At 41.6% G+C, this 27,496-nt stretch overlaps 2 protein-coding genes and 1 long non-coding RNA gene across 5 annotated transcripts in view; 1 reads left to right on the top strand and 2 right to left on the bottom strand.

Annotated features, from left to right (window-relative positions):
* Positions 1-2,095: 2,095 nt before the first annotated feature.
* Positions 2,096-17,807, bottom strand: RNF4 (ring finger protein 4). The gene is made up of 9 exons (XM_068189209.1): positions 17,762-17,807; positions 17,668-17,697; positions 11,787-11,947; positions 11,188-11,308; positions 10,383-10,462; positions 9,130-9,139; positions 7,835-8,000; positions 5,197-5,245; positions 2,096-4,866 (listed from the first exon to the last, which is right to left on the bottom strand). Exons 1-9 carry the CDS (start codon positions 17,805-17,807, stop codon positions 4,717-4,719), a joined length of 813 nt encoding a protein of 270 aa, XP_068045310.1. The 3' UTR covers positions 2,096-4,716.
* Positions 17,808-20,386: 2,579 nt separating this feature from the next.
* On the top strand, positions 20,387-23,110 carry LOC137472956 (uncharacterized). Its single transcript, XR_010998528.1, has 3 exons — positions 20,387-20,492; positions 21,575-21,745; positions 22,980-23,110. It is a non-coding gene; the product is annotated as an uncharacterized lncRNA (long non-coding RNA).
* The window catches only part of CFAP99 (cilia and flagella associated protein 99), a 53,189-nt gene continuing 48,297 nt past the window's right edge, over positions 22,605-27,496 (bottom strand). For 2 of the 3 annotated variants that reach the window (XM_068188505.1, XM_068188504.1), the window contains exons 15-16: positions 23,745-23,904; positions 22,605-23,138 (exon numbers count right to left, since the gene is read on the bottom strand). In XM_068188505.1, the coding sequence (XP_068044606.1) occupies positions 22,971-23,138; positions 23,745-23,904 (328 nt within the window). In that variant the 3' untranslated portion in view covers positions 22,605-22,970. Of the gene's footprint in view, positions 23,139-23,744; positions 23,905-25,768; positions 26,041-27,496 lie in introns of those variants that run through there. The other variant, XM_068188507.1, reaches the window with a different exon arrangement.

The following is a 27,496-nucleotide window of genomic DNA, read 5'->3' as shown; positions in this document are numbered from 1 at the left end:
TTATTTTACATACTAGTAAACAGCTTCTATTCCCGTTCTCATATCTTTGCCCGACAGCCCCTTAATTTCAAAATTATAAAAATTCAGACAGAAGGGGTTTACATTTTCCATTCCAAGGGAGGCTCTTGCCTTCCTTAGCAGACATCTGTCTTTCAAACCAAGACAGATTTTGGTGCCCAACGTGACGCATGAGAGCATCGAGAGAAAAAGTGTGAAAAAGGAATAACAGTTCTTGTGTAACCTAATTTTTTGTGTGCTGGATATAGAAACCTCATTAGGTGGTGATGGTGGTGGTAGCAGTGGGAGGAAAGCCACAGACCAGATATTCCTGTTCCTTTTACCTTCCCAGAACTCTCAAAGATAAACTGTAGGAGGACTTAGGATTATAGAAAGAATATGAAGCAGCTCTAAAGCATCTCATTGTTCACAGGCCCTAAGTCAACTGTAGAAACCCCAATGAATTTGGTCTTTAGATGAAACACAAACAACCAAGTTGTATTTTGCATCATCAGGCAACACTGACAATAAAAACGACAAAGTATTTGGAGGTAAAACCATCCTCAGAAGCCCAAGTGCTCAACTGCATGCTCTTGACTTAGAGAATAAATTACATTTTTACAGAACATATGAAATTAGCATTCACTGCCAGCAAGTGTAAATCAGACACAATGCAAGGACGCATCTACATTTTGTTAACCTACATTTGTTAACGTAGGTTAACAAAATTTCATAGATGGCATCATGTCACCTGCCAGCATAGCCCCAGACCTGTGTCACCATCCTAACCCAGGCAAATGGAGGTTTGAGCTCTGCAACCAGAATGCAGCTATGGCCCTGCTAAACTGTTTGACCTGCCATACACCAACATTTACCCTTGGCAATTGCCCTTTGCCAAGCGTCTGCTCACACAAAAAAAGCTGCAAACACCTCTGTACACTTTCCTCTGTAGTTCCAATTTCTAGTGTGTGATGTTCCTGCACTGGTCCCCAATCCATAGCTACGGTCTCCACTCCAGCCCATAGGATCATCCGCCCAGTCTCAGCCTTCACTTCAGACACTGCAGCACTGCAAACATTACCCAGATTACATGTTCAGCCCAGCCACTGGACCATGGTTCATACCCAGCTTCTTAGACCTGGTTTTATATCTGGTTCATATTTCATATCCACCCCTTCTTCTGCTTTCCAAAACTGTGATACAGAATCAAATCCCAAGTGAGAACAGCTTTCTGCAGTTGCTGCATGCTTCATCCACCCAAAGTGCCAAATCTGGCTGCAAATCAGAGAGCAGATCCAATCCTCCACCAGAAGCAGATCAAGGGCTTAACTGAAGAAAGGACTCCCCATAACAACAGTCTTCCTGTCCACACAGCCCTATGTTCAAAACATCTGACAGCTGCTGAACAGCAGATTACATTATTGCATGATGGAGGTTGTCACTTTAATCCTGATTTGTAAAAAAAATCCACTATTACCGAATGTGGTGTAATAAGGCAAAGACACAGTACAGCAGAAAGCAAAAAAGTTATAAGCTTATCTTAGGATAAGAACAAAAGTGTAATGAAATAACAAATTACTCATCAGCATTTGGAAAGGCAGCTACTCTGTATGTGTACAATATAAAGAGTAAAAAACAACAAAATACAATAAAAGCAACTAAGAGGCATAAGCCAAGACCTTCAGGAAACAGCATCTCTTTAGTTTCTTTGGAGAAAAAAAATCAACTGAGCTTTATTATGACTTTGAAACTACCCTGTGTCCAGTTCTCTCCTCAGCATTCCTCCTTGCCCTCTCTCCAGTGGCTGCTTCAGATCCCGCAGGCAAAGGGACACCCAGGGAGGTGGCCCAACACCTCCCCACCCTCTCCATTGCTGTCTGGCACTGGCTACCAGGCTCCCCCCACTCACAAGCCCACCTCTGCATTGCCCCTGCCCCAAGCAGGATTTCACCCTCTCATCCCCACATCCCTCCTGCCCCAGGCAGTGCCTTTCTCCTCTGCCCCACACAACCCACACTGGTCCCAGCATCGGAAAGGCTTTAGCCTTCAGGATTATTTCCCCCCAGATCAATGACTCCAGCACAATGAAAAGAAGCACTTGTGATTGATCAATCCAATCATTTTATTTTCACCTGTTAAGAGAACCCTCTGCCTACCAGCAGAGTTCAACATAGATGGGCAGACTTGAATACAATTAAATACAGGAAAAATTGAACTATATACAACAAGACAGACATCTACTTAATATAAAGATTTTTTTCATTTTCTCTGAGTTCTTGCCAATGTGAAATATTGCTGGAACTGAAACATATCAGACTTTTTTTTTCCCCTTGAAGAAAAAAAGCATGTAATGAATTTCCAATTTTTCCCCATGTACTGAGACATAATATCCTTTTTGAGATGCACAAAATTTGTGGCACTTCACAGGGTACACAAAAGCTAAAAACTCTTTGTTATAGTTTATGATATCTAAATTTCAATTAGATCTATTTATTGAGACACTAACTCTAAAGTGGTATTTACATGGAGGAAGTTGTGCAAAATCATTTAGGCCATGGCTAGTAGACTGTGAAAGATGCATGGTTAAGTGACTCACCCTCATCCTCAGCAGTAATCCCTCAAATCCTCTTCTGACTGTTCCTTTCACACAGCAGCCATCCCAGGAAAACCAGCCATAATTTTTTGTTTCTTTGTTAAGCTACTGGGACAAAGTAGCTTCTGTGACCCCTGTGGGTCTCTACAGTTGTAATGTTGGGGTGCTTCTCCTCACACAATTAATACTTTAAGCATTAACTTGCTGGAGTCCAGAACATTAACTCTCTGCTTCTGGGACACAACTGCAGCTATCACTGTCACCACAGTATCCTGAGACAGCTGTAGTCTTTGCTTGTAGTTTATCTTACCCATGGGAGCACACCGGAACCACCTGTGTGTAACTTTATAGGAGTCACCCTATTGCCACAATACAGAAACTGCATATTCCTGCTAACAGCACTGAACCAAAGCCAGTCCAAACCAGGGTGGGGAAGGTACTGCATTTCTTCAGGCAGCCTTTATGTAACAAAACTCGCTACTACTATATCCAGAAACATTGCAATTAAAAAAAAAAAAAAAAAAAAGTCAACTTTGGGTTACAAGGAAGCTTGAGACAGCTAATTTAGAAGAGCTTCTGTAATTAAAGGCTTCCTACAGATAAGGTCAGGTTAGCAAAGACACTTGTGATACCAACATTAACTAAACATACCCTTCAGTTGTGCTGCACCAGGGCGTAGAATGGTTCTTATAATGGTTTCTATAAGCAACCAACTGCAGAGAGGTGGCCAAGTTTAATTCTGGAGTTTTTCATAGATGCACCTACCACAGCTGTGGATCATAAACCACCGATTTCAATCATCTTGTCTACATCAACCTGTTTGTATCAGCTCACCCTGGATTCCAGATCAGCTCGGACATTTTAGCTGTAAGCTTAAAATAGACATTTAGAACTTAGTCCTTCTAAGTGGAAAAAATGACTGGGTAAGAGTGCATAAACTGGTGTATTCCTGCCTTCTCAGCTAGAAGAGTTATCTTTCCTAGGAGATATCTGACTTCTTTTTTAAACTGTATTAAAAAAAATGGACAACCCTCAGGGCAAAGGGGGATTAAACTTTTCTCTATTTGGCTGTCAATATTGTTACTAAGCACTTTTTAAAGCTTCCACTCCATAATGGCAGTACAGTTATTTAATTTTCAACCCTATTCACCAGGCTACATCCAGTTGGGTATCAGTGTAACAACCAGCGAGAACAGCAAAGAGAACACACTGAACTTAAAGCATTACACTGGGATCAGCTGATACAGAAAGAAGATCTGTAGGTAGTTTGGTATTCAGCATACAGATGAATCTGCTTCTTGTTCTTCACTAGGAAGCCAAGAGAAGACTGTATTATTGACAGTTATTAGGAGAGAGGTTACAGCACAAGTAAACTCAAGAGACCACCTCATCATGTGAGAAAATAAATTCAGTGTTGGGATTAAAATACAGGAATTCTTGGCAGCTGAAACAATCAAGGAATTATTTTCACATTGTACATGCTGCAATGTGGCTGTGTACTTGGGATCTCATGGAGTTCATAAAAACATCTGCATGTTCAAGTCTTCTGCTCAAAACACTTGACTGCTGGTTAGCAGCAGCTTACTTTATTGCATAACCTTTGTTGTCAATTCAAGACTGATTTACAAAAAAACCACCCTTCAGTACAGTACTCAATCTACCTGGGCAAAGATGATATGCAAGAAAGCAAGAGTCATGAGCTTCTTACAGGATGAACAAAAGGCGTAATGAAATTGTGAACTGCTAATCTGTCTCCTGAAAGGAAACTATTTCATAACTGTATGTGAAGGTAGGAATAATTAATAGAGTAAGAAAAACCAAAATATTCACACTCCCTCATTTAAGCATTAAAAAAAAGTAGAAGGAAATGGATTAACTGCTTCCTTCCTGGTCTAGGTTGCTGATCTAGTTTAGACACGGTCATCAATGTAGCATGATAACCAGGAACATAACAAGAAGCAACTTGGACCATAAAAAAGCTGTCTAGATATGTTCAAGTTGGTCTGCAAAAAAAACAGTTTTATTTGGATTTGTGCACAACCTGCTGCTCTTTAAATCTTCAGAGCACTGAAAATATAACATTTCCCCCAAAATCCAGTTGAGTCTGTCCTGAGAAATAGAAGTACTCATATATAAATGGGATGATACTGTCTGTGAGTGAGTTTCTTCCTGCAGGTTGGGCAAGAGTTGGCATTCCTAAGGGAATCACGGAGGCACTGACTGCAGAAGACATGGCCACATTTTGTTGACACAATCAGTCGTCCACTTTGCACAATCTGGAAGAAAAGAAACCACAACAGACATTAGAAGTAAAGAATTCAACTTTGCTGGTCTACTGCCATCACACAAACAGGACTTAGAACATCTGGAATTGTCCTTTACTCTTAGAATAGTAAGGAACCTGAAGATCTTCCAGTGCCATCCTGTTACCCCCACCACCAAGAAGTGACTTAGACTGACAAGTTATTATGAGCTTCAAGGCAAGCTCTGTGCTTCAAGCCAGCTCTCTGTAACATCCCACATCAGCCAAATGAGTTGTACGCTCCCCCTCTGCCCCCCTTCTTCCTCACACAGCATACAAATGATGACAGCATGTGGATCCTTACCTCTGAGTAGACATCCATGCAAATTGGACAGCTAACAGTACCAGACGGCCTTGTGGTACAGAGAACAGAACAAGAAAGAACATGCAGCCGTTAATTTCACTGCGCATCAAGGGTTACCCACACACAAAATGTCATGTTGTCATCTGAGTGCACCATGATGCATTTCTTTTCAAGATTCCTGTGTACCTTTAACTCCTCGGTTTGTGGCATGTAATAACAAGATTGGATCTCTCTGTCCTAAAGGAAAGGTTTTCCCTAGGGGGATGATGCACTCGGTCACCCTGGTCTAGCACAAGAACTCACAGCAGTCTCTTGTTCTGTTCAGCACTAATCTCCAACAGCTCATCAATGACAGCTCTGTAAAAAAAGCACTGAGCTGTGCCTTGGGAACAAGTCATTCTAGAAAGGGCTGTCAGAAGTTTCAAAATCCCCTGCTCTAAATTAGCAACAGCCCAGTAACATAGGCATTCCAAGAACTCCTCCTTATAAAATGTAGGTCAGGAGCACATTAACATGAGGAAGTACTCAACCCCAAATTTCCAGGTCCAAGGCAGAAAGACCAGCTCAGTGTCTGTTACTGAGCTGTGCACACACAAGCCTCTGCTGCCTTCAGCCTCCAGGACAGCAGAACTGCACACACACTTAGCAACAGACACAGCTCGGCTGCTAAGGGATCATGTCCCAGCCCAAGGGCTGAATAATATCAGCTAGCAGAAACAAAAACAGCTTCCTGACACTTTTCTTTACAAACTGATCTCTAGTTTAAACCTTCAGAACTCTTTACCTAAACACTTGGCTTTCTTGGGTCACTGCCCCTGCTGAACCACAGTTTGTAATTTATTAATCAAACAGACATAGAAAGCATGACATGGCCTTTATCCCATTATCTTAAATTCAAGGAGGGAGCACACTAACATCTACCCCTAGTTTCACCTACAGAATTTAACTCCACTAATTCTCCCATTTTTACTCCTCAAATTCTTGAGGCACTAGCTATAACACTTCAGTAACAAATTCCAATTGATGATAATCTTAGAAGGATGAAGAGTCCAACACTACAGATGGCTCTGGCAATCCTCAGCACCAGGAAGGACTCTTTTGTCAATGTTAAATGCTGCAGCACTGAATTCTTTCAGCCTTACCTACACAGACCAGGAAGGTGCAATCTTTAACAGAGAAGACTAAAGGAATGAACTATTACTTTTTAATATTATCCAATTAGTGGTATTTGTTCTCTAAAGAACTTAACAACCAATATTTAAACATTTACAACTCCATTGGCAAAGCACATTATGGATCAGAATAACATAGGACTTTCTGGTGTCATATTTATGACCTGGCACCCAAAAGCTACATATACAAGCTCTCTCCTACACTGCTTTACAGTAATCCAAAAGGCTCAAAGCACATCAGGTTCATTTAACCCTGTATTTCCCCTGCTCCTCACAAAAAAAGTTTATTCCACAATTCTCATGTCCTTGTGATGCCTTGGAGAGGCTACCTAGAAGAGAGGCTAGACAAAGTTGAAAGATTAAAGTAGGTATTTATTAAAAGGCCTTCAAAGGATATACCTTGGGCAGTACAAAGTCACAGAGGCCACACCCAAGATGGACAACAGTCACAAGTTTCTCAGCTGGATGTAAGTTTGGTCTGTTTGCATATCAGAGGTTAATTGTCCAATTATAGTTTCAGGTAATGAAGTCACATTCCCCTGGTTTGCTTCCCCCCTGATTCATTTTTGTTCACACTTTCCAGGGCCCAAGGCAAATGGGGTGACCTTGGTTCCCAGGCCCAGAAGGATTGTTTAGTCTGACCAAAATGGGAAGAAAGCATTCTAACTAGCATTCTATATAGACTTCAAAGTTATATACACTAATGCAGTACAGAATCTGAAAAATACAAAAGCTAAAAACGTAAGGAAACTTATGGCATCATGTCAACTTGCCTAGTCACATAGACACTGGATTTCATTTCCTCAGCGTAACACACTGAAGTAGGATTTACTCTTTCTCTGCAGTATGGGGTCTTTACTGACTCAAACAGCAAGATTCCCATCCCAGATGCAAACATATCAGGGCTCCATGACATCCATGGGACAGAACAAGAATTGACCATGAGAGCATGACCTCCAGGATCATCTTGCAAGTATACCTTGGGAAGCACAGTGGCTTCTTTGAGAAAGGCAGCAACTGGCACAGTATGTAAAAACAGCAGGGAAAGCATAAGTGTTTTTACTGGAATTTGCCAGTCTGCTGCCTGCCAGTCTCGTGATACCAAACCTCACAGACACCCACAGAAGTATTTCATATCTAACGTAACTACTGGAGCTTTGTAAGAAAACGAAATGCAACACATTATGAGCTCTGGCCTGTGACTAATTCCCACTTCCTTGCCATACCCCACACTCATCTTTAAGGCTGTATACAAAGCTGTATATCTGTTTTGGGCTGGCTTTTCATCCTAAAGTGAAAACGGGATCATTTGACTATCATGCCACATGGGATGTCATACTCATTAAAAGAGGGAACTGAGTAAGTGAAGGCTTCAAAGGAAGTCAGGTGATAACAAATACAACTCAGTCCTGTCTGTCTCAAAAGAAGCACAACTCCATGTTCGGTAGCTCATGAGGCATACGTACTTTGAACTTGCAGTTTCCTCTTCCAGTGGTCCCAGTTCTCGAGATGCTTTATCAGCCACATACACATCGTTATCTCTCGTTTCATCTTCGTCATCACTACTCAGTACACAGCTGTCTGCCTGTCGCTGGCTTCTTAATCTCAGATTTCTCCTTTGTCGTTGGTTCTCTGTAATTTAATTTTGTTAAGTTAGCTGTACTATTATCTCTCTCCCTGGAACTATCCTTGAAATGCAAGATTAGACCATATTCAGCTGGGTTAAAAGCAGTCTTAAACAAACTAGTTTCCAAATATTAAGGCTGAACATGTCCAGACACAGTGAATATTCTGCTACATACTAACACAAATAATTTGATTTCTTCACCCTACAAACAGCTGAAATTTAATCTTGAAGATCCTCAGTGTCACACTGAGGAATTCCATGTAATTATACTACCTGTGAATTAATCTCCCCTATAAAGGGAAGACACTTCTCCCAATCCTTACTGACAGAAACTGCTGCAATCCTATGTTAAGGAACTGCAACAATTGCTGTGATTTGGAAGAGAGAGGACTGAACACAAGTTTATCTCTGCAACTCCAGTATCCATGTAGAAATAACCAAGCTACTAAACAATAAAATGACAAAGTCACAAAATTAAAACCACTTCCTGCCTAAGTGCTCAGCTACAACTTTTATTGCAAGCATTTTTCACTTACTCTTTCTTCATTCAGAGCACAGAACAGATTACATTCTAGATAAGCAGCTGACAACATACTAATACATCTCAACAATGCAATTAGAACTACATCTGAAAGATGTAAAAGATGAACTTCTTTAGACCTTGTAACTATTTTAACATCTAAAGTAGAAAAAAAAGTTAATATTTCTCACTCCAAAATTTGAGGCATGTAAGACTAGTGCATACTATGAGCACAAATCACTTTCTTTAGTTCCTTTACTGCAATACGGGTTAAACAAAACTTCCGACTTTTTTTTCATTCACAACCAATATATTCTAGTGCTAATTAAAATTATTGTCAACTTGGGGCTTAAAGAAATTCTGTCTTTAGAAAATAAGAGAAAGTATTTAGAGCATCTTTTGATATATTTTATTTCAGATACTTTCTACAAGCTCTGATACTAACTTAAACAGAGACTGGATTCATTCTCTAAGGCACTGGCCAGATGCTTTAGCAATGTCCTTGGCCTTTTGCAGTTTCAATAAATACTGCTAAAATTAAATGGAAAAGGCAAACAAAAAATAATTATTACATTTAGGAGAATTCCATTATCAATTTTAAAATGTCAACTCACCTTCAACAATCTTGCAGCAATACACATGGGAAGGGAGAGAAAAGAAAATACAATTAGACTTTGTTGTGCACCCCTAGTCTTACATATAAAGACCAGCTAGACATAGCAGTTCCAAGAAAACAAGCTAAGAATGATAGGCTATTACTCTTATTTTGATTAGGACTATTAAAAGTAGTATATTAAATGCTTCAATGTAAACAACTATGTGGATGCTGAAGGTTCTGCTCCCACAGCTCCAATAGGGTAGCAATAGAAGCAACTTCTCAAACCACCTGAACCCACTCCTCCCTACTCCCCCATTTCAGTTCCATGGTTTAGGGTTTCAGGTGATTCTTTTCTTCTTTCTCCTCAAACAGGCCAGTTCAGCACTGATGTCCATATACACTTCAAATTACAGCAGCTGCTGAAGAAAAAGAAACCCAATCCCCAACCCGCTCTTGGTGGAACTGGAGCAGGGTAAATGCAAATTCTGTTGTTAAGTTGGAGGCCCTTCCTTGGCAAAGGCTCAGTAATAATCCCAGGAAAAAATACCCCCTATGCTATTCCTGTTGCTTGTTTCTGCTTGGCACAGCAGCAGTGGCATCCCAAAACTGAGGGGATAAACAACACAGTCAGCTGGATCAAAGGCTATTCAAGTTGTCAAAAGAGCAGAAAAAAAATAAGGTTTTGCAAAGACTTCTGGGAGTATTAACCTGAACTTATCTTACTTACTCTTCTTGCCATTGGCATTTTCTTTAAATCATTGGCCTATAATTAGAAAAAATTCTTCACCAAGAGTTGTCAAGCACTGCAAGGGGCTGCACAGGGCAGCCCAGTGGCATCGGCCTGAAATGGATGTCACAAGACACGCAGATGTGGTGCGTATGGACATGGCTTGGTTGTGGACTTGGTGGTGCTGGGTGAATGGTTGGACTTGATCTTAGAGGTCCTTTCCAACCCAACAATTCTATGATTCTATCTTTGATATATCTAGAAAAGATTCAACTATCAACTGCATCTCTATGTTACATTACTTATGACTGATCTATATAAACTCCACGTTCTGGAACAAAAAGGTGTTTTATACTACCCTATCACTAACTGCAAGTACAGCTCCAGAGCAGCTTCTTTGTTAGCTGTAACACAAGCCCTTCAGGCCCTGACAAGACAAATCTGAACTTAAAACTTACCCTTAAAGTCAGATTCTATCAGGCAACACATGAGAAAACTAATTTGACTACAGTATTTAGGCAAGTGTGCTATTCACTACTTACCACAATGGAATCATTGTGAGTTAGATCAACAACTACAGGATCAGAAGATTCACATGTGAGATCTACTACTTCTTCACCAGCTGAAAAACAAAGTTAGAATCGAGGTCAGAGATTGCAGAGGAGGAAAACTTCCTGCCACTGTGCAACAGCCTAAGATTCAACCATCTCCTGTCCATCTTCTCTTCAGGAATGAGTCCAACATTTCACTCAAGCTTTGCCATCAGCAATCCATAGAGAGCTTTACCAGCCCTGTCTTCAGCAAGCTGAAATGCAAAAGAGCAGCTAAGCTCCTCACACAGTTCTGTCAGATGACAACAGCAACAGACAATTCATCGGATGAAGAATGTTTATCACACAGAAATATAACATGAATCATAGAGGATATAATAGTACTGTCCTGTGCATATTCCCTTGAGGGATTGGGCACAAGTAATAATTAAAAGTTTTTCTTATCTTCTTCAAAACCGAGAGTTTTGAAATTTAGTTTGTCACTCTGCGTAGCAGCAGCTGTTATAACTCCCATCTCATCTGAGCAGACATGCAGATGTTTGAGCAGCTCTTGAGCAGCTTTTTCTGTGCAACTCATCTGTCACTAGTGGCAAATGCATTGTAGCTCAGTAACAAACCAAACTGGTTTTCAGCAGGCTTGTTGTTTAGCCATGTCATAGTGTGTGCCACTAGGCACTTCCTAAAATCACGTTTCCCTTCTTCTCCAGTAAAAGGCCTAGAAACTGGCAAAAACACATGTTCAGTTAGACCCAAACCCTCCAGAAGCACCTTCTATTCTTATCAAAAGAAAGCTTACCACTTTCTTCAAGTTCTATTGGCTCTGCTTCTGAAGCCATTTCTGCAGTAGAAGCCACGAGCCTGCTTCTTTTTCGAGCTTGCCTAGAGCTAACTGTTCCTCCACGGCGCTTCCGTTGAGTCTAAGAGAGAACAAAGACCTAGCATTTTCTGTGCAAGCAGTATTAATATAGCCCTCAATTTTGCAACACCAATGAAAGCACACAAGGGTACAGAAAACACTCCTGGAATGGCTGTAATAGTCATCAAAAGGTGGCATGGGTCATTCTTACCTGAATTGATTTCAGCAAGGAAAAAAACATCAGCCCAGATCCAGATCTCTTACCAGCTGTCTCACTGAGAAAAAGCCTATCATGATGGTTTGCAAATGAGAAACTAGTTCACAGTTTATCAGGTTTTGCTGACCTGACATTGTGAGCGTTTCTGTATTACTGCTAGCACCTAGAGTGATTAAAAATCTTTACTGAACTTACATGAAGATTCAATATACTTCTGTTCCTGTGTATTAGCTACACAGGAATACTCTTAAAACAGTTTGCAGAAATACAATGGAAAATACGTTTCAAGAATCAGGTTTGCACTGAGTAGCAAAATACTTACTGTGCTCATAGTGTTTCTTGATCTAAAACCACTGAAAAAGAGGTACAAACACCAAAAAAGTAATGGCAAGGAAGCTACAGCTATAATTTCATTAGATTCCTTTAGATCTTCTGATAAAAACTCCAGGTTTCTGAAGACCAGAGGATGATGTTCTTCCAAATCTATCAAAGAGAAGAGAGAAGGTTGCCTGTCTGCAATGCTTGTACTCTCCAATACCCCCTGCTCCAAGATTCCCATTCCTGAGCCACCAGTTTCTGCCCAAAGCCAGAGGGGAGGGAAGTCCCCAAGTTCAGTATGTGAGCCTCAGACACCTGCAGCTGGGCCTGAAGCCTCAGCCATTCTCACCCATTAACTAAATACCTGGAAAAGTGAGTTTGACAGCAAACTAGAATAATATTAAGAAATCCCAATGACATTTAACTGAAAAGCAACTGAATGATACTCAGGCAATGTCTGTGGGCAGGAATCAGTGGGAATTTTGTCATAAACAGCCATCTTCAGAGAATTTAAACTCCAGATGACCGACTTTCTTCTGCAACCCATCTCCAGATTCCAATAGCTGGGAGACAAACAGCTTGAGAGGAATTTAAAGCAAGTGAAGCAGACAAACTTCAGTTTCAAAATATTTGCTGACATGCAGGAGAATATGAACTCTCTGTAGCTGCTCTGTTACCTGCACATGTGCACGCCCAGCTACCTGCCAAGGAGGAGAGGTGAAAAGCATAAAGGCAGCTCTGAGTAACTGACAGGGTACTGAAGGTCCCATCTTGGAGCCTGCCTGTGGTACAGTTACCACCTATCCAATGCACAGTGCAGAGCTGGGGCTGGGCATGAGTGGACACAGTGGAGGGACCAGGAGAACAACTGTGTGTCTCGAGGTGACTGCACACTCTGGTATCCGCTGTCGTCTGCTCTGTGCTCAGATATGAGTCCTGTAGCTTCAAGTTAGATCTGGGGGGGGGCAGTAGTGGAATTAGCTAAGAGTCTCAGTTTCTCCCAGCTCTTGGTTTTCCTTCTCCAGAGAAAGAGAGAGTTTTTCCTTGTTTTTTTTTTTTAGCTAGCTTCTTGTTCCTTAGCTGAGACAGTAAGCTTTTTCCTGGGACTGTGGCTTCTTCTTCTGGAACTGTTAAGCTTTTCTCCGGTCCAAAACACTAGAACATGGCCCGGGGACCACCTGCTGCTGAGCCACACACACCTACAGAAAGGACTCTGAATCTACCATTTCTTCAGAGAAGCAAGAGGTTTTATTATTTCACATTATTCACTCCTTTTTTCATGCCTGTGAGCAATCCAATTGTTAAATAAACAGGGGTTTTTTCACTTTCTCCAAGTGAATTCCTTTTGAACCTGTGGGAACCTTTGGGGGAGGGGTTGCTAAAACCAGCCTTTTATTAGAGGAGACACCCTTTCAGGACGTTTCCTCTTAAATTTGTCCAAAACCAAAACACTATGTTAAACAAGAACTGCTGAACTGTCTCCAGAGCTGACTGATTTTTGCCACAAAGACCAGCACACACTCTGTAGCCTACTCCCAGATGGGGAAACATGTGAACACACAGTGGGATGCAACAGCATTGGTAGTTAATCCTAGCCTTCAATTAAAGGAAGCCTGACTGATCTTTTTCTGCTTCAACTTACTCCATTTCTTAAATCACTTTAAGAGACCTGTTAACACTGAACTGTGACATTATTAAAACAAAAAATGCTTGAGAAAAATGCTTACACTCAATAAGTACCAAATTACGAAGCCCAAAGATATATTTATGTATAGTTTTAAGCAACACAATACACCACTCATCAATTTTCTCATATTTTTTTCATTTTAAAACCAGCACAAAAGCCAAAATGAAAGTCCCCCCCCCCACAGTTGAACTACATATGCCAGACTTAATGCTTAATGAGTCCATGGGCACAACTGATCTAATTTTCGGAACTATTATGTTTAACACCCTGTCCCAAGTTTTTTTAGAAATCTAAATCACTTCCATAACATTTTGTGTCCAGGTAATGAGAATTCTCTTTTTAACACTTCATCCCACTGTTTTTAAGGTCTAGATTTCATTTCACTTGTTAAGAAAGAAAGCTTCTCTGTGAGCCTTATCAATATTCTTGGGAAGATCCTATTTTACTCACTTTACTGAGTTTCTGGGATACGAGACAAGAACTTTTAAAACCAGACCATGACTAATGCTGCAATCATACAAAAACCCAACCAAAGAAAAAACAGAAGAACAGCAAGACTGTTCTGTGAGCACATTTTCTAGGTGCTATACAAGTTCCTAGTTCCATATAACTATTATTCATGGATTTGGAGGTTTCAGGAGACCAGAGGAAGAGAGAGTGGAAGGAGGAGACACAGCACAAGCGATGAGGGATGGAGACAAGGGAGACAACCATCCCTAAACCTTACATATCTGCTCTTTCAAAATAATTGCTTCAAGACAAGTTACCATCTTCATTGACCAGCTACAAATGAAATGAAAAATTACTTTGGTAAACCACCTTCCTGCACACAGCAAGAGGATGAACAAGAGTGAGCAACACATGAGGTATATTAAGAAGTTAGGCCATTAGATTATTTGTTAGTTTCATTTCATCAAGAAAGCCAAGACATGTTTTCCTCGATTCTCCTCAGGTATTGAATTGGAAAAAATTCCTGGACATTAAAAAGCTAGGAAATGTTAGCTGTTGCACACACCTGAGAAATATAAATAAATGATCTTTATATAAGCTTATTTTAAATTACAAGTTGTCAGAACTGTTTTAAAATAGAATCTTTCAGAACAACAACACTGACATATCTGCAGTGCTGAAAGACAGCAAAAAATAAGCCTATTGTATTCATCAGGCAGTATGGGTTTGAATGTAAAATACCCAGAAAGTTTCACAAGACCTGTTGCTTTTCAAACTTAGTACTCAATACAACCCAGGGCAATGGTATATTTAGAAAGGGTTAAAAACCTTGCAGGGAACACCTGTAATGACTCCAAACAAAAACTTGCACAGATTCTTTTGGGCTATGAGTGGCTTAAATGCCAAAGAAGAGCCGTAACAGAAGAAAAAAATGAAGCCAACCAACCAACAAAGTTAAATTTTAAAGTTATGGTGAAAACAGAAATAACACACAATAGAAGACACGTTAAGACCATCCTATCCACTTTAAATACTCAGACGCTTCTTTATCCAGACACAAAAAAACAGATTATTTACAGGATTACTGTAATGTTTGTGAACATAGGATTACTGTGAAATGTCTAAGAGGATCTCATGTCAACCCTCAATTGCAGTGGAGGACAGAACCACCTTTTGACATAAGTGACAGAGCACACTGTTGCTATTTAAATGGTTTAGTTTTCAGAACCTTAGAACACTGACAACTGGGTTTCTTTATAATTAATGCAGAGAGTACATAAAAGGCACAAATGTTTCAGCTGCCAATGGCTCAATGCCTCTTCAGAAGCTGCTTCTGAAGAAATAAGTTGAGAATAGACAGCCACAGGGAAGCTCATCACTGTAAAACTACCTCAAATCATCACCAGTAGGTTCATCAATATCAACAGAGCTCATCTCAGGAGAGTCCTGTTTACTAAGAAAATCAGACTGCTGGAATTTATTAAGACTATAGAAAGAGTCTTATGATCCAGTAACATTTTTGTTTTTTAAGAATAAACCTTTTCTGTGGGGATATAGATTTCTACATGTTATTGGCTTACTTGGGAAACCTCACTAAACATCAACTGCCCAAACACTCTGAAAACAAAGCAGAGTTCAATTTCTCAAATACACTATAGATCACGTTTAGCAATGTACAGGAACAGGGTATACACATTGCACATTAAGAGATACACTCATCTGGAAGAATTCCTTAAAAAAATCTTCAAAACTGCAGGACCATTTAACTTAATAACATAGTTTGTTACACAGGACTGGACAGCCCAAGTTAATGATAAAGCCTATAACACTCTTCTTCCAGCAGTCACTAAGAAACCACCCAGCACCAAGACTCCCAGGAGTTGTTAATACAAAGAATTACTGCAGCAACCTCCCCCCCTCAACCCATAGACATCCAGTGACCTCACTCTCAGCTTTAGCTGCAGTTACCTGAGACTTCTAGCAAGATGCATGCAGACATCTATTTGAAATTCTAAAATGATGACTTTTTAAGAAGTAAAAACACTTTTCTTTGTGTAAAAACTTAGCAAGCCATTAAATACTTTTAGCTTTTACAGACTTTCTACTGCTTCACTGCAGGACGGTACAGTACCAGAAAAGGCCACTCCCCTTCCGGTCCTATGCAGAGTTCTGCACATGCAGTTATTGTTCCTAAACAGTGCTGATCTCAGAACAAGTAACATTTCAAAGACTACAAGTACCAACTTTTCTCTGTACTTGAAAAAAAAAAAAATCAAGCTATTTAAATTAAGAATGTTTACACCAGGAATGATAACTGCTGCTATTCATCATTTAAGTCTCTTTTTTTTTTTTACCTCTTCAAAAAAGTCAACATTTTCACTTAGCTCGAGCTGAGCTGAGCATTCCTAAACATGTTGGAATTACCACTCAAAAACAATTAATTCTCTAGAATACTGAAAAACTTTTCTTGCACCACTCTCAAAATGAAGTCTTGGTCTCCCACATGAATGGATCAAATTGTCTGAGCAAGAGATAGACATTTTCCCTGTCTCACTAACATAAACAAGTTCATATTTATCCTAAACATGACAAATACATTGAAGTAGCTACTTAAAGAAATCTATAATGCCAATCCAAACATTGGGAATGTACAAGGCATAGCTGATACCACCATTATATGTTGAATTTCTCAAAATGGGATATCTGAATGATGCCTTAAGTTTTAGTTTTATATTTTTCAGATCCCATACTGGATTAGTGTTCAACTCTGAACTTTCATATAGACTGTTAGTAAGCTCTCATCACAGTTTAGTCTGACAAAACAATCCTTACAGGCCTGAAAATCAAGGTCACCATCACAGCCTGACACCCGAAAAGTATAAACAAACATCAGCTGGGGGAAGTAAACCAGGGGAATGTCACTTCATTACCTGAAGCTGTAATTGGACAATTAACCCCCGATATGCAAACACACCAAACATATATCTGCCCGAAAAACTCGGGACTGTCGTCCATCTTGCTTGTAGCCTCTGTGAGGCTCTTGCACTGCCCAAGGTGTATCTGTTCAAAGCCTTTAATAAATACCCACTTTATTCTCTAACTCTGTCTAGCCTCTGTTCTAGGTAGCCAGTTGAAGGCATCACCATGCCTTTAAAGACTTTGCTTCTCATGTCTACTCCAGACGTCTTTTTGTACCCCTAACAACAGGGAACACTATTAAAGATACATCTGCACAATGACATATTTGTCCTCAGAAAATACACATACCAGGCACAAAGTGCTAGTCTCAGTTTTTTTTTTTTTTTTTTACCGTGGAGAACACTAATTTTTCACTCTTTTAAACTTTCCTATCCTGAATTTCCAGTACTTTTAAAAGATGCTCTCATTTTCTCAACCGTCAGTGAAAAAAGAAACTGAGTCTCTGTTACCCAAATTAGGTAAAACTTTCCCATCTAAAAGACCTTGGTGAGAGGCACCATAAAAAGAGTAAAGATGAGAGATGACCAGCTTATAAACAGAAATGCACCAGTCTGCCTGCTTTACGCAGGCAGTTACATCTACAGACAAATATGACATATTCATGAATAACCTAAAAACCCCAAAACAGTTCCAAAAACAACCAAGAAATCCCCCAAACCCACCCACAGAACAAAACAACACACTGAACCTTTTCATCGGCCGTATGTCCTATTCCAGACACAGCAAAGAAAAATGGATACTGGCCAGAAGTAAAGCTCACTGCTCTTACTTGCACAAGTTTCTCCGCGAGACGCCACAACTCAGTTTCAATCATCCCAAAAACAGAATACAGGAAAAAAAAAAAATTAGTTGAGTCTTTCCACATCCTGTAATGAAGCGCAGGTGCGGGCTGAGGTTGGCGAGGACCATTCCCCCCACTCCTACTGTCACACAAAATGGGAGGGCAGGGCAGAGCGACAACTTCATGCTGCTGCATCCACCGAGCCCCGGCCGTTCCTCCGGAGAACAGACCCGTCTTTCCGGGAAGACGGAGCAGGACCGGCGCTTGCCCGGCCGTGCCCGCACCTCGGCGCTGCGGCCGCCCGCCGGTCAGAGCAGGGCAGGGCAGAAGCGGCGGGGCCGCCCCGCGAACCGGGCGGCGGCGGAGCCGCCCCGGAGCACCCGGCCGGGCCGAGGAGGGCGGACTCGCCACGCGGCTCTCGGCAGAGGCTGCGGGGGAGCCCCTCGGACAGGGCCGCACCCGGGGAAGGGGCTCGGGCACCGTCCTCAGGCCGGAGCGGGGCCGGCGCCGGCCCAGGCCCGCGCACCGGCAGGAACGGCCGCATACTCCTCCTCTCCCCCCACTGCGGCCGGGAACGGCTGCTTCCCCTTCCGCTTCCCCTTCCCCTCCCTCACCTGCCGCCCCGGACCGTCGGGCAAGCGGGAGGGACGGACCCAGTAGCGCCGCTCCCGCCCCGGCCGAGCCCCCGGCCCGCCGCGCTCACCTCAGAGCCGGCCGGCAGCGGCCCACGGCAGCACCCGCCCCCGCGCTCTTACCATTGGCTGAGCTGCGGCCTTGCGCTCGCGGAGTGGCCGACGCGTACGTCAATCAGACAGCGGTTAGACGGGCGGCCCCGCCTCTGCTGCCGCGGGGCGTGACGGGAGCTGTAGTTCCGCGCGGCGTGGGGCCTAAGCTGGGCTGTAGAGGCCCGCTGAGTCCTCTCGCCACTCCTCGGGAAAGGTCTCCTGGTCCTCGGGTTAGTTCGGCCCTGACAGACCCCGAAAAGGGCGGCCGAAGCTAGACCGTGCTTTTGCTGTGTTCTCCGGAGCTGTTGTACCTGGAGGTGGAGTGTGTGTGAGCTTTGGGGTGGGGTTCCCTAACCCCCCCCCCCCCCCTTCCCCCCCCTTCCCCTCCCTTCCCCTCCCTTCCCCCTCCCCGTCTTCTGGAAACGTTTCGCAGAATCTCGGATTCGTGGAATCAATTAGGTCGGAAAAGACCTTTGAGATCATCAAGTCCAACCGATGACTGAACACCACTGTGTCAACCAGAGTGTTATAAACTGCTCATGCAGAAGGAATACTTAATGGAGCTGTGTGGTGATTACTGCACCTTCTAACAAGCCATGTCAGCCCAATCCAGTTCCTTCAGAAACACTGTGCAGCTTTTATACCAAGGGCAAAAACCGACACCATATGTGGCAGACCACCAGGGGTTCCTAAAGACCCTCAAGAGGCCCCTCTGAGGCTCACTGGGCAAACCCAGGCAGCTTCATATCTAACACTTCTCTGATTAAAATGTACACCACAATATAAGGAAGATATTAAACTAATAGAGGGCATCCAAAGGAGGGTGACAAATATGGTGAAGTGCCTTGAGGGGAAGCCATGTGAGGAACATCTGAGGGCACTTGGTCTGTTCAGCCTGGAGAAGAGGAGCCTGAGAAGACAGAGACCTCATTGCAGTTCAGCTTCCTCATGAGGGGAAGAAGATGGACAGACACTGATATCTGCTCTTTGGTGAGTGACGGGACCCAAGGAATGGCCTGAAGCTCTGTCAGGGGAGGTTTAGGTTGAATATTAGAAAAAGGTTCTTTGCCCAGGGGATGGTTGGCCAGTGGAACAGGCTTCCCAGGGAAGTGGTCATGGCACCAGCCTGACAGAGCTCAAGGAGTGTTTGGACAATGCTCTCAGGACAATCACATGATGTGATTCTTGGGGATGGAGCTGTGCGGGGCCAGGAAGTGGGCTCAATGATCCTTGTGCGTCCCTTCCAACTCAGCATATTCTGTGATTCTGTGATCTCTGGCTAATAAACGCATATATCATCTTCAGCCAGGCATGCACATTAGGCCAAGTTATCCCCTGTGCATCTGGTGTTGTACTAAAGTAATGCGTGCTTCTTAACACTGTACTGGTGTTAAGGAGTTTAGTCTTGATTTTCGCTGACAAGACCATGGCCATGTCCAGTATTTCCTTAAACACCCCCAGGGATGGTGACTCCACCACCTCCCTGGACATTCCATTCCAATATCAAAACACCCTTTCTGTGAAGAAATTATTTTTCTCAGTGTGTTTCCAACAGACTGAGCAAAATTCATCAGAGCCATCAGTGTGGGAGATAGTTACCTCTTACCCATGGAATAATTACTCCAGATCCAATGTCTAACTCATAAACACTTGCAGAGGTATTTCAAGACCCTCACGTCACTAGCAAAAAGGGTTTTCTCCAACAGTTTTACCTTAGCACGATAAGCAGCTGTCCTTCTCTGGATTTACTGCCCTGTGCCTAGCAATTTGGCTGTTTATAGATGAACAAGTCACTAGCTTCCCCTAGTGACTTGTCTTCCCTTCTCCTCCTCTGGGAGAGGAGTACTGTAAATTTGTACTAGGGATTTTTTTTCCCTGCCATCCCAACATAACCATCTCTATGTCTTTAATTTCATTTAAATAATAAAACACCTATGTTCTCTAGGGCAGTTTGGATTACTTGGCCTGGCAGTCACTGAGTTTGTGGAAGAGGGAGCCAAATGCCACTAGCAGTGACCATGTCACCTGAGTGGGGAGCGCCCTGTGTCCAGTGCCTGTCACATGGCAAAACCCCTTGGTCTTCCTCAGGTAATCTGGGCTTTGTATCACCTCCTTACACTGCAGTGGCTTGTGAAGGCTTCTGTGGTCTGGCTGTTTGTGCTGGAATGAGAGATCTCTGAATGTGCAGCTTCCAGCACTACAAATGGTTCCTTATGAGTCTGTCACTACGATCAGACAGGTGCAACCTCTGATTTTGTTACTCTCTTTTGATGGATGATTTCAGAGTCAGCCTTGTTCACTCAGGCTCCTCTTCTTGGCTGCGAATGGTGTTACAAATGTGTAAATGAATGAATCATGAATTATTCATCCACCTGTGCTTCCGTGAAGCAAGTGTAGAGGTGTTGCTCCCTCAGTTATCTGTGCATGGCTGCAGCAGGTGGTGGATGGTCCCTGCCACAGGCACCAGCTGAGGCAGCAAGTCTCAGTGAGCTGAGTGCCTTCACAGCTCACCTGGCTCCAGTGCCATTGCAGCTGCTTTTGTAACACAAGGCTAACAAGTCCCACCAGACCTTTGATTGCTCTGCATTGCTCACCTCAGGTTTCCATGTACCACACAGGAATACTAGGGAATGTCCTCTAGAAGCCAAGGCAGAGTGGTTCTGGATAGGATCTGCTGTGTTCAGCATCAAGTTATACACATTTGTCAGGAGCAAGGTGGTGTTTTTTATGTTATTCTGTGTATTCTGTTGCAAGGCCTGCCATCACTGAAAAATCAATAGGCTATATTGATACAAAAATACCAATATAGGAATATATTGGTATTTTCTTCAAAACACATTGTTTTACATTCCTCAAAATGTTGATTCTGAAGATGACTTTATGCATCAGATCCCAAAGTAGCAATAGGGCTATTTGTGATGTCTGAAGGCAAACATTCCACAGCTGGATTATTGAGATTCCTCTATTCCTCAGTCCTTTCATTTGAGAGCAAAGAAAATATGGAGAAGGAAATAATTCTGAATCAGCTTGATTGCAATTCAATAAGAATTTTGAAAACTTGGTCCAAAATCACAGGGGAAGAAGCCTGCAGTGTGATGGGGATTTGAAATTTCCACAATCTCAATATCTGCTTAATGATGCTTTTTTCTTTTTAAAATTCTTATGAAAAGGTTTGAGAACTGTTCAGCTGTGCAATATCCTAGACCATGAGTGTCAGCTGTTAATTGCTAGCTTCTGGAAAATCAAGGTGTTAAGAGTCACCATTAGCTTTGTTGCTCTGGAATGCAGTGTAAAAGAATGCTGAACAACCACAAAGGAAGACAAACTCCCTGCCACCAAGGGTTTGTCATTTAAAGATATACAATACTGTACTAGGCATGGTACTAGACTACATAGTTCCCTTTTCTGTGTAGTTCTATGATTCCTTCTTTTCACTCTCCTGTCTTCCTTAATTCTTGCTCTGGAGCATGTACCCTACCTGCATTGCCTTTCTGGACTATTAGAGCATTTACCTGGAGTGAAAAATAAAGCACATTTTATCAGCTTGTGGGTTGTGGAAGTGATCTTCACAGCTAGATGGCAATAAAAGAATTCCATTAGACCTCCTTCAATAAAAAGTGAGAAATGCAATGTTGTGAGAGCATTAGAAGCAGTTGCCTGCTCTAATGTCAGTGACAGTCTCCTTCAATTTAAATATTTGCAATAGCCATAATTAAACACTTAGTAACTGGCATAGAGTTAAAATAGAAATACATTACATAGTCTTACTGCTGGGCAGATTTTAATTTTGATTTATATCCTCCTTGGCTTTGTGCCTGGATAAGTTTTGTGATTTAAAGGCTGTTTTACACAGTATAGAAATTGTCAGAGGGCAAATTATCTTCTAGGTGAGTAACAGAATTTTTACTTCTTCTGGAAGCAGCTCCCTAAAGAGATCAATGTTATGTTCTCCTTTTACTGTTTAAAGACTGAAGAAATTTACGTCTGCAAATAGAGAGATGGCCTGCCTGGGTCACTGAATCTAGACTGACTTCTGGAGGCTTTCACATCATCTAAACCTTCTAAACAGTTTTTCCCTCATCCTCTAAAACAGTGTTGAAACTGGCAATCCTCTTACATAGTTACTGTCATGTAAGAAGGCATGTTAGGAACTTGGGCTGACCATGCCTTCTGAAAAGATTCATAATGTAAACGAATATGCCTTGGGGTTTGCCCTCATTTTTATTCTTTTGGAAAAATGAGTGTAGCAAACCATGGCATAGTATACAAAACCAGAAATACAGGTCTCAACATTCTTACACAGATATTTGATATTATGCTGTAGGAGCTCTGATGATAAAGTTTCTTAAAGCTTTTGATTCTAGCAGAAAAATCATTATATAATTAATCATTTTATCATTATAAAATAACATTAAAAATTAAATTATATTAAAACCTCCTGCACATTTTTATTCTATTGTGCCTGTAAGATCCACATTTTTCTAATCACACTGTAAAGGTGAAATAAAGAATACAATTCAGCCTTGTAGTAAATAGGTACACTGGGATATATCCAGGAGGCGTATCTTATTTCAGATCAGAGCGCAGTACACAGGCTTTGGCTCCACTTCTTGCTGCTGCAATGAGCTCCCTTTTCTGAGCTGCCTCTCTGTCCATGAAGCCATGCTGAAGGATTCTGAACTGTCTTTCCCGACTCTCTTCCAGTTCTTTCCAATGGTTCCACTGAAAAGAATCCTGCAGAAAAGACACAGATATGATCAGACTGCAGGTGATACAGTGGTTCTCTTTAGTGAGTACAGTAAACTTCTATTTGATAAATCCTGCTGGCTGACAACACTGTTTGTTTGCTCACATAATTGGGAAACTTGTTAGCATCAAACTTGGCGTGATGAACAGAGTGGGTTGCCCAGTTTGAGATGACTTAAACACTGCTGCAACTCCCACAAAACCATGGGAATGAAAAACTGTAACATGCCTAGGGTGGGAGAGGGGTGAGCATCCCAGTATGTGCGATGGGATGTGTGTGATAGGAAACTGGGAAAGACAAGAGTTGGAGATGGGGTAAGATGCTGTCTTGATGGGATGAGTGTGTAGTGGTAAGAGTGGGAAGGCAGGTGTTGAATGGATGAGTCCCGCTCTGTGACAGCACAACGTGTGAAAAGAAGGTGATGTCAAGGCCATGGCCAGAGAAATTGTGCCTAGGCAGGAGGCAGGGTGTTGTTATTGCCAGCCATGTATGGCACCATCTGCCTCTGCCCCCATGCCAGTGCTGGCAGTTGAGCAAAGGTCTGTGAACAGCAGGTCTGTTGCAGATCTTTTCTCCTTATGTAATAACCAGACCTTGCTTGACACGATTCTGGTTTTCTGGGGGCTAATCTGCAAGAGTCCTGCTTGCTTTTTACGCTCCATTGTTTTTTCTACAATCTTCTTCTGCAGGTTTAAAATGCGTTCATCTTTCATGGGCCTTTCACTAGACTGGGACCTTTTCTTTTCTTCTTGCCTGAAAAGTCAAAAAGAAACAATAAGAAGGTAAAATATTATCATCCCACAGAATAAGTTCATCTGAGCACATATTACCTTGGTAATAATGAATTTGCTCTTGCTTCTGAAAACCAGTTAGACTCAAAAGAGATTTAAATCATATAAATATAACTTGCATGTGGTACTCACAATTTGGCTCTTGTTGTTTACAGAACAAAATTACTAAACCACATTGAATAATTTTTTCCCACAGGATGCCATGATGACAATATCTGGAGTATTTCAAGCCTGACATGACATTCTTTAGGAAAAAAACGTGCAAAACCTGGGATAATACTGCAGCTCTTTGCTTGTGTGAACTATGGAGTTTGCCTTATATGATCATTAATATTCATCTTGATTGCTGTATTCCTTGGCAAATAAAAGATATTTTTTCTGTGTAATCCCAATGCCCAGATACAGAATCAATGGGATGATATTGATTAAGTTAGTTGCTCTGTGTGATCATAAATTGATAGCAGCATGTGCACCCTGAAAGTAAGGCATACCAGAGACATTATTGAATAGTCTTCCTTTCCTCCCCTTCTGTTGTAGCCAATTTTCTGTCCCCTGGAATTTACATTTTACCTGGTTTTAAATACTTTCACCCAGTTGGCCCAATTTACTCACAGCTTCTCCATGTAGGTTACACCATGTTACAGAGTGACTCACTTAATATCCAACTTTCTCTTATTCAACATTGCCCTCGAATTTAGCTTAGTAAGATCAAATTGTAGAGTTAATAATATGTCACGAGCAGCTGTGATTCTCTGGCTAAATTCAGAGCTAAAGGAAGTGTCAGATCTTCCAAGGAATGTACACAATTGTATAGCCATGTTAGATCTGCTAGGAGCAGCAGGCAAAGGACAGTTTTATAAAGTGTCTTTTTTTGTTGCTGTGGTGCAACATTGTAATTGCTTTTATTTGAAACCTGATAAAGACTCCAAATGACCCAGAGCAGAGTGCGCTGTCCACTGTCCACTGATTCTGTAGCTGTCATTCTGTCAGTGGCAGGACTAGTTTCACAGACAAGTTGCCTTTTGAAAAGCAGTCTTTTACAACTGAACTATTTTCTTATATCTTGGGTGGTTTCAGTATAAGACACACTTCTCAAGCTGGCAGATGGGGAAGAAGGAAGAAGTACCTTCTGATGCTAAACCCACCAATTTGCTTTTAAAAAGTGTCTGTATCAAGGATCCAAGGATCCAAACAGTTCTTTCATCTTGGGAGAGATGGCTTTTGCCTGCCTTGTTAGCTTTATCTCATAGGAAATTCTCTGTGATAACAAGTTTTCTTCAGTGCAGCCATTCCAGACTAGAGGTCCCCACATCCTTAGGAACTGGATGAAGGGGAAATATGACCTGTGTCACATTCTGAAATGTGACTGTGATCTCTAAGTAAGGGACACAGTTAAGCTTGGCTTCTCATTTCCAGTTACTTTCCTGAGACACTCCCTGAACCCCTCTGCTCCATGTGTCATGCTATCTGGTTAGGATAATGTTTCCTTATCCTCTTTCAGACTGTGATATACTCTGCTACACTGAGATTAATTTTTAACACTATATTGTAATTCTAAAAATTGTCTGCTATCACTTAACCTAATTGAGGACATGGTTTATTTCTATGTGCACTGTATGAAGGCATTGCATTCCAAAGGCTATAGAAGAATATAACAAGTATAAGTTTTATAAATTATAAAATATAATTTTTAAGAAAATGATGATTAAGTCTTGTCCGTGAGAATAAACAACAAAATCTTTCCCTACATGCAAATCCAGATTCTTGTAAATACAATTAAAGGAAATATAGCAAGAGGTTTAACATCAGGAAGTAGCAGCAGCTGCTTCTATATTAACATTGTAAATATTGGTTATTTCCAGAGTAATATTCATTCCTCTTCTAAATGTAGTCTTGTGCCAGTCATCTACACTATTCCAAAAAGCTGCCAATCCCATAGATTTTCAGATGCCACACCATATCATAACAGAAACTCCAAGAGAGCAAGGAATGAAAAAACAAATTTTAAAATTCTGGTTTTCTGTCATCACTTGAGAACTTTGAGGGCTCAGGATAGAAAAGCCTCTTATGATCTCTTTCACCTCATATCACATATTTCCTAAGGAAGTAAGGTAACAGCCAGTCAGAATGAGCTAGTACACAGAAAAATCCTCTCCAGATCAATAGAAAATTATGTGATAATTTATGAAAATTCTTCTCAGCTATATTTAAAAAATGGGGAATTTGAAGATTTGTACAGAGGTTTCCTCCTATAATCTATATTTGGCTCTTCATTTACATTTTCAAACTCCAGCTTTGCATTAAAAGTATAAAGACAAATGTATCTAAGAGCTGTAGTCAGGTCTTAACTGACTCAATACTTGTAGGAGGTTGAGTAAAAATGACCACTTGACCATTCTAGGCACCAAAATATCAAGCAGCTAGGACTGTATTTATAAGCTCACACTACGAAATGGAGTCTTGTGCAAAAACACAAATATTTTTTTAAAAGCAAAATTACTTATAGTGAAAATAACAATATTTTAAAAAAAAATTCTCAATTTCTCATAGCCTCAGTGAGTGGGGCTGTCTGTACTTCACAGTAGCTTGCCTTTTTCTGTCCTGCACCGTATAATTCTGAATTGCTGCAGTTAGCAAAGTGAATGTATCTAACTGTTAACAGTTCACTATTAAGGCAGTTACTATTTTGACATTTAAGAACACTACACTATTAGACTGATTACTGTTTTGTACTAATGTGGGTGATTTAAGCACTCAAAATCTGACTCTCTTCCAACAATTAATTTATTAAGCACCTAACTTTAGGTGGGGAAATGATTGTTATTCATAACAGTGTTTTCCTCATGTGAAGTAAAAATTTTGAAGTTGCATCATCAAAATTCAGTCACTGAATCACAGAATGGCTGAGTCTGGAAGGGACCTCTGGGGGTCATCTTGACCACCCCATCTGCTTAAGCAGAGCCACCTTGAGCTGCGTGCCCTGGTCTGTGTCCAGATGGCTTTTGAACACCTCCGAGGATGGAGACTCCACAACCTCTCTGGAAAATCTGTGCCAATGCTTGGTCATCTTCACAGTAAAAAGTGTTTCCTGACACTCCTCTTGTCCCTTCAGTGGCCACCATTGAGAAAAGACTGGCTTTTTTTCACAGCTTCTCTTCACATCTTCATATTTCTGATCAATTTCCCCCTTTTGTTTCCATGATAGCGAATAACTCATTACCTCCTTCTCCTCCTTCTCCTTCTCCTCCTTTTCCTGCTCTGGCTGCCTTCACACTATGCCCATCCTTCCCCACCTCAGGCCAAGAGAGGCCTTTCTCTCAGTGTGTGTGGTCAGTGTCCCTTGTCAGGGAGGGATTTGAGCACTGGCAGTGGCATGGAGAGCAAGGATTGCTCTGCCATCATGGCAAACACACCATCATGTGTGATGCAGTGCTGGAAGCCCAGTGTGCCACCGCATTACCACAGTGTGAGATGGGGATCTAGGGGGCTTTTGACTTGGTGGGAGTCTGTACATCTTCCTCACATACAAGGAAGTCAGGGAGGATCAGTGCTGC

The sequence above is a fragment of the Anomalospiza imberbis genome, chromosome 4 (assembly GCF_031753505.1).
Source record: "Anomalospiza imberbis isolate Cuckoo-Finch-1a 21T00152 chromosome 4, ASM3175350v1, whole genome shotgun sequence".
Classification (NCBI taxonomy): Eukaryota; Metazoa; Chordata; class Aves; order Passeriformes; family Viduidae; genus Anomalospiza; species Anomalospiza imberbis.
The sequence above is the reverse complement of the archived record's forward strand: the minus strand, read 5'-3'. Positions and strand labels throughout refer to the sequence as shown.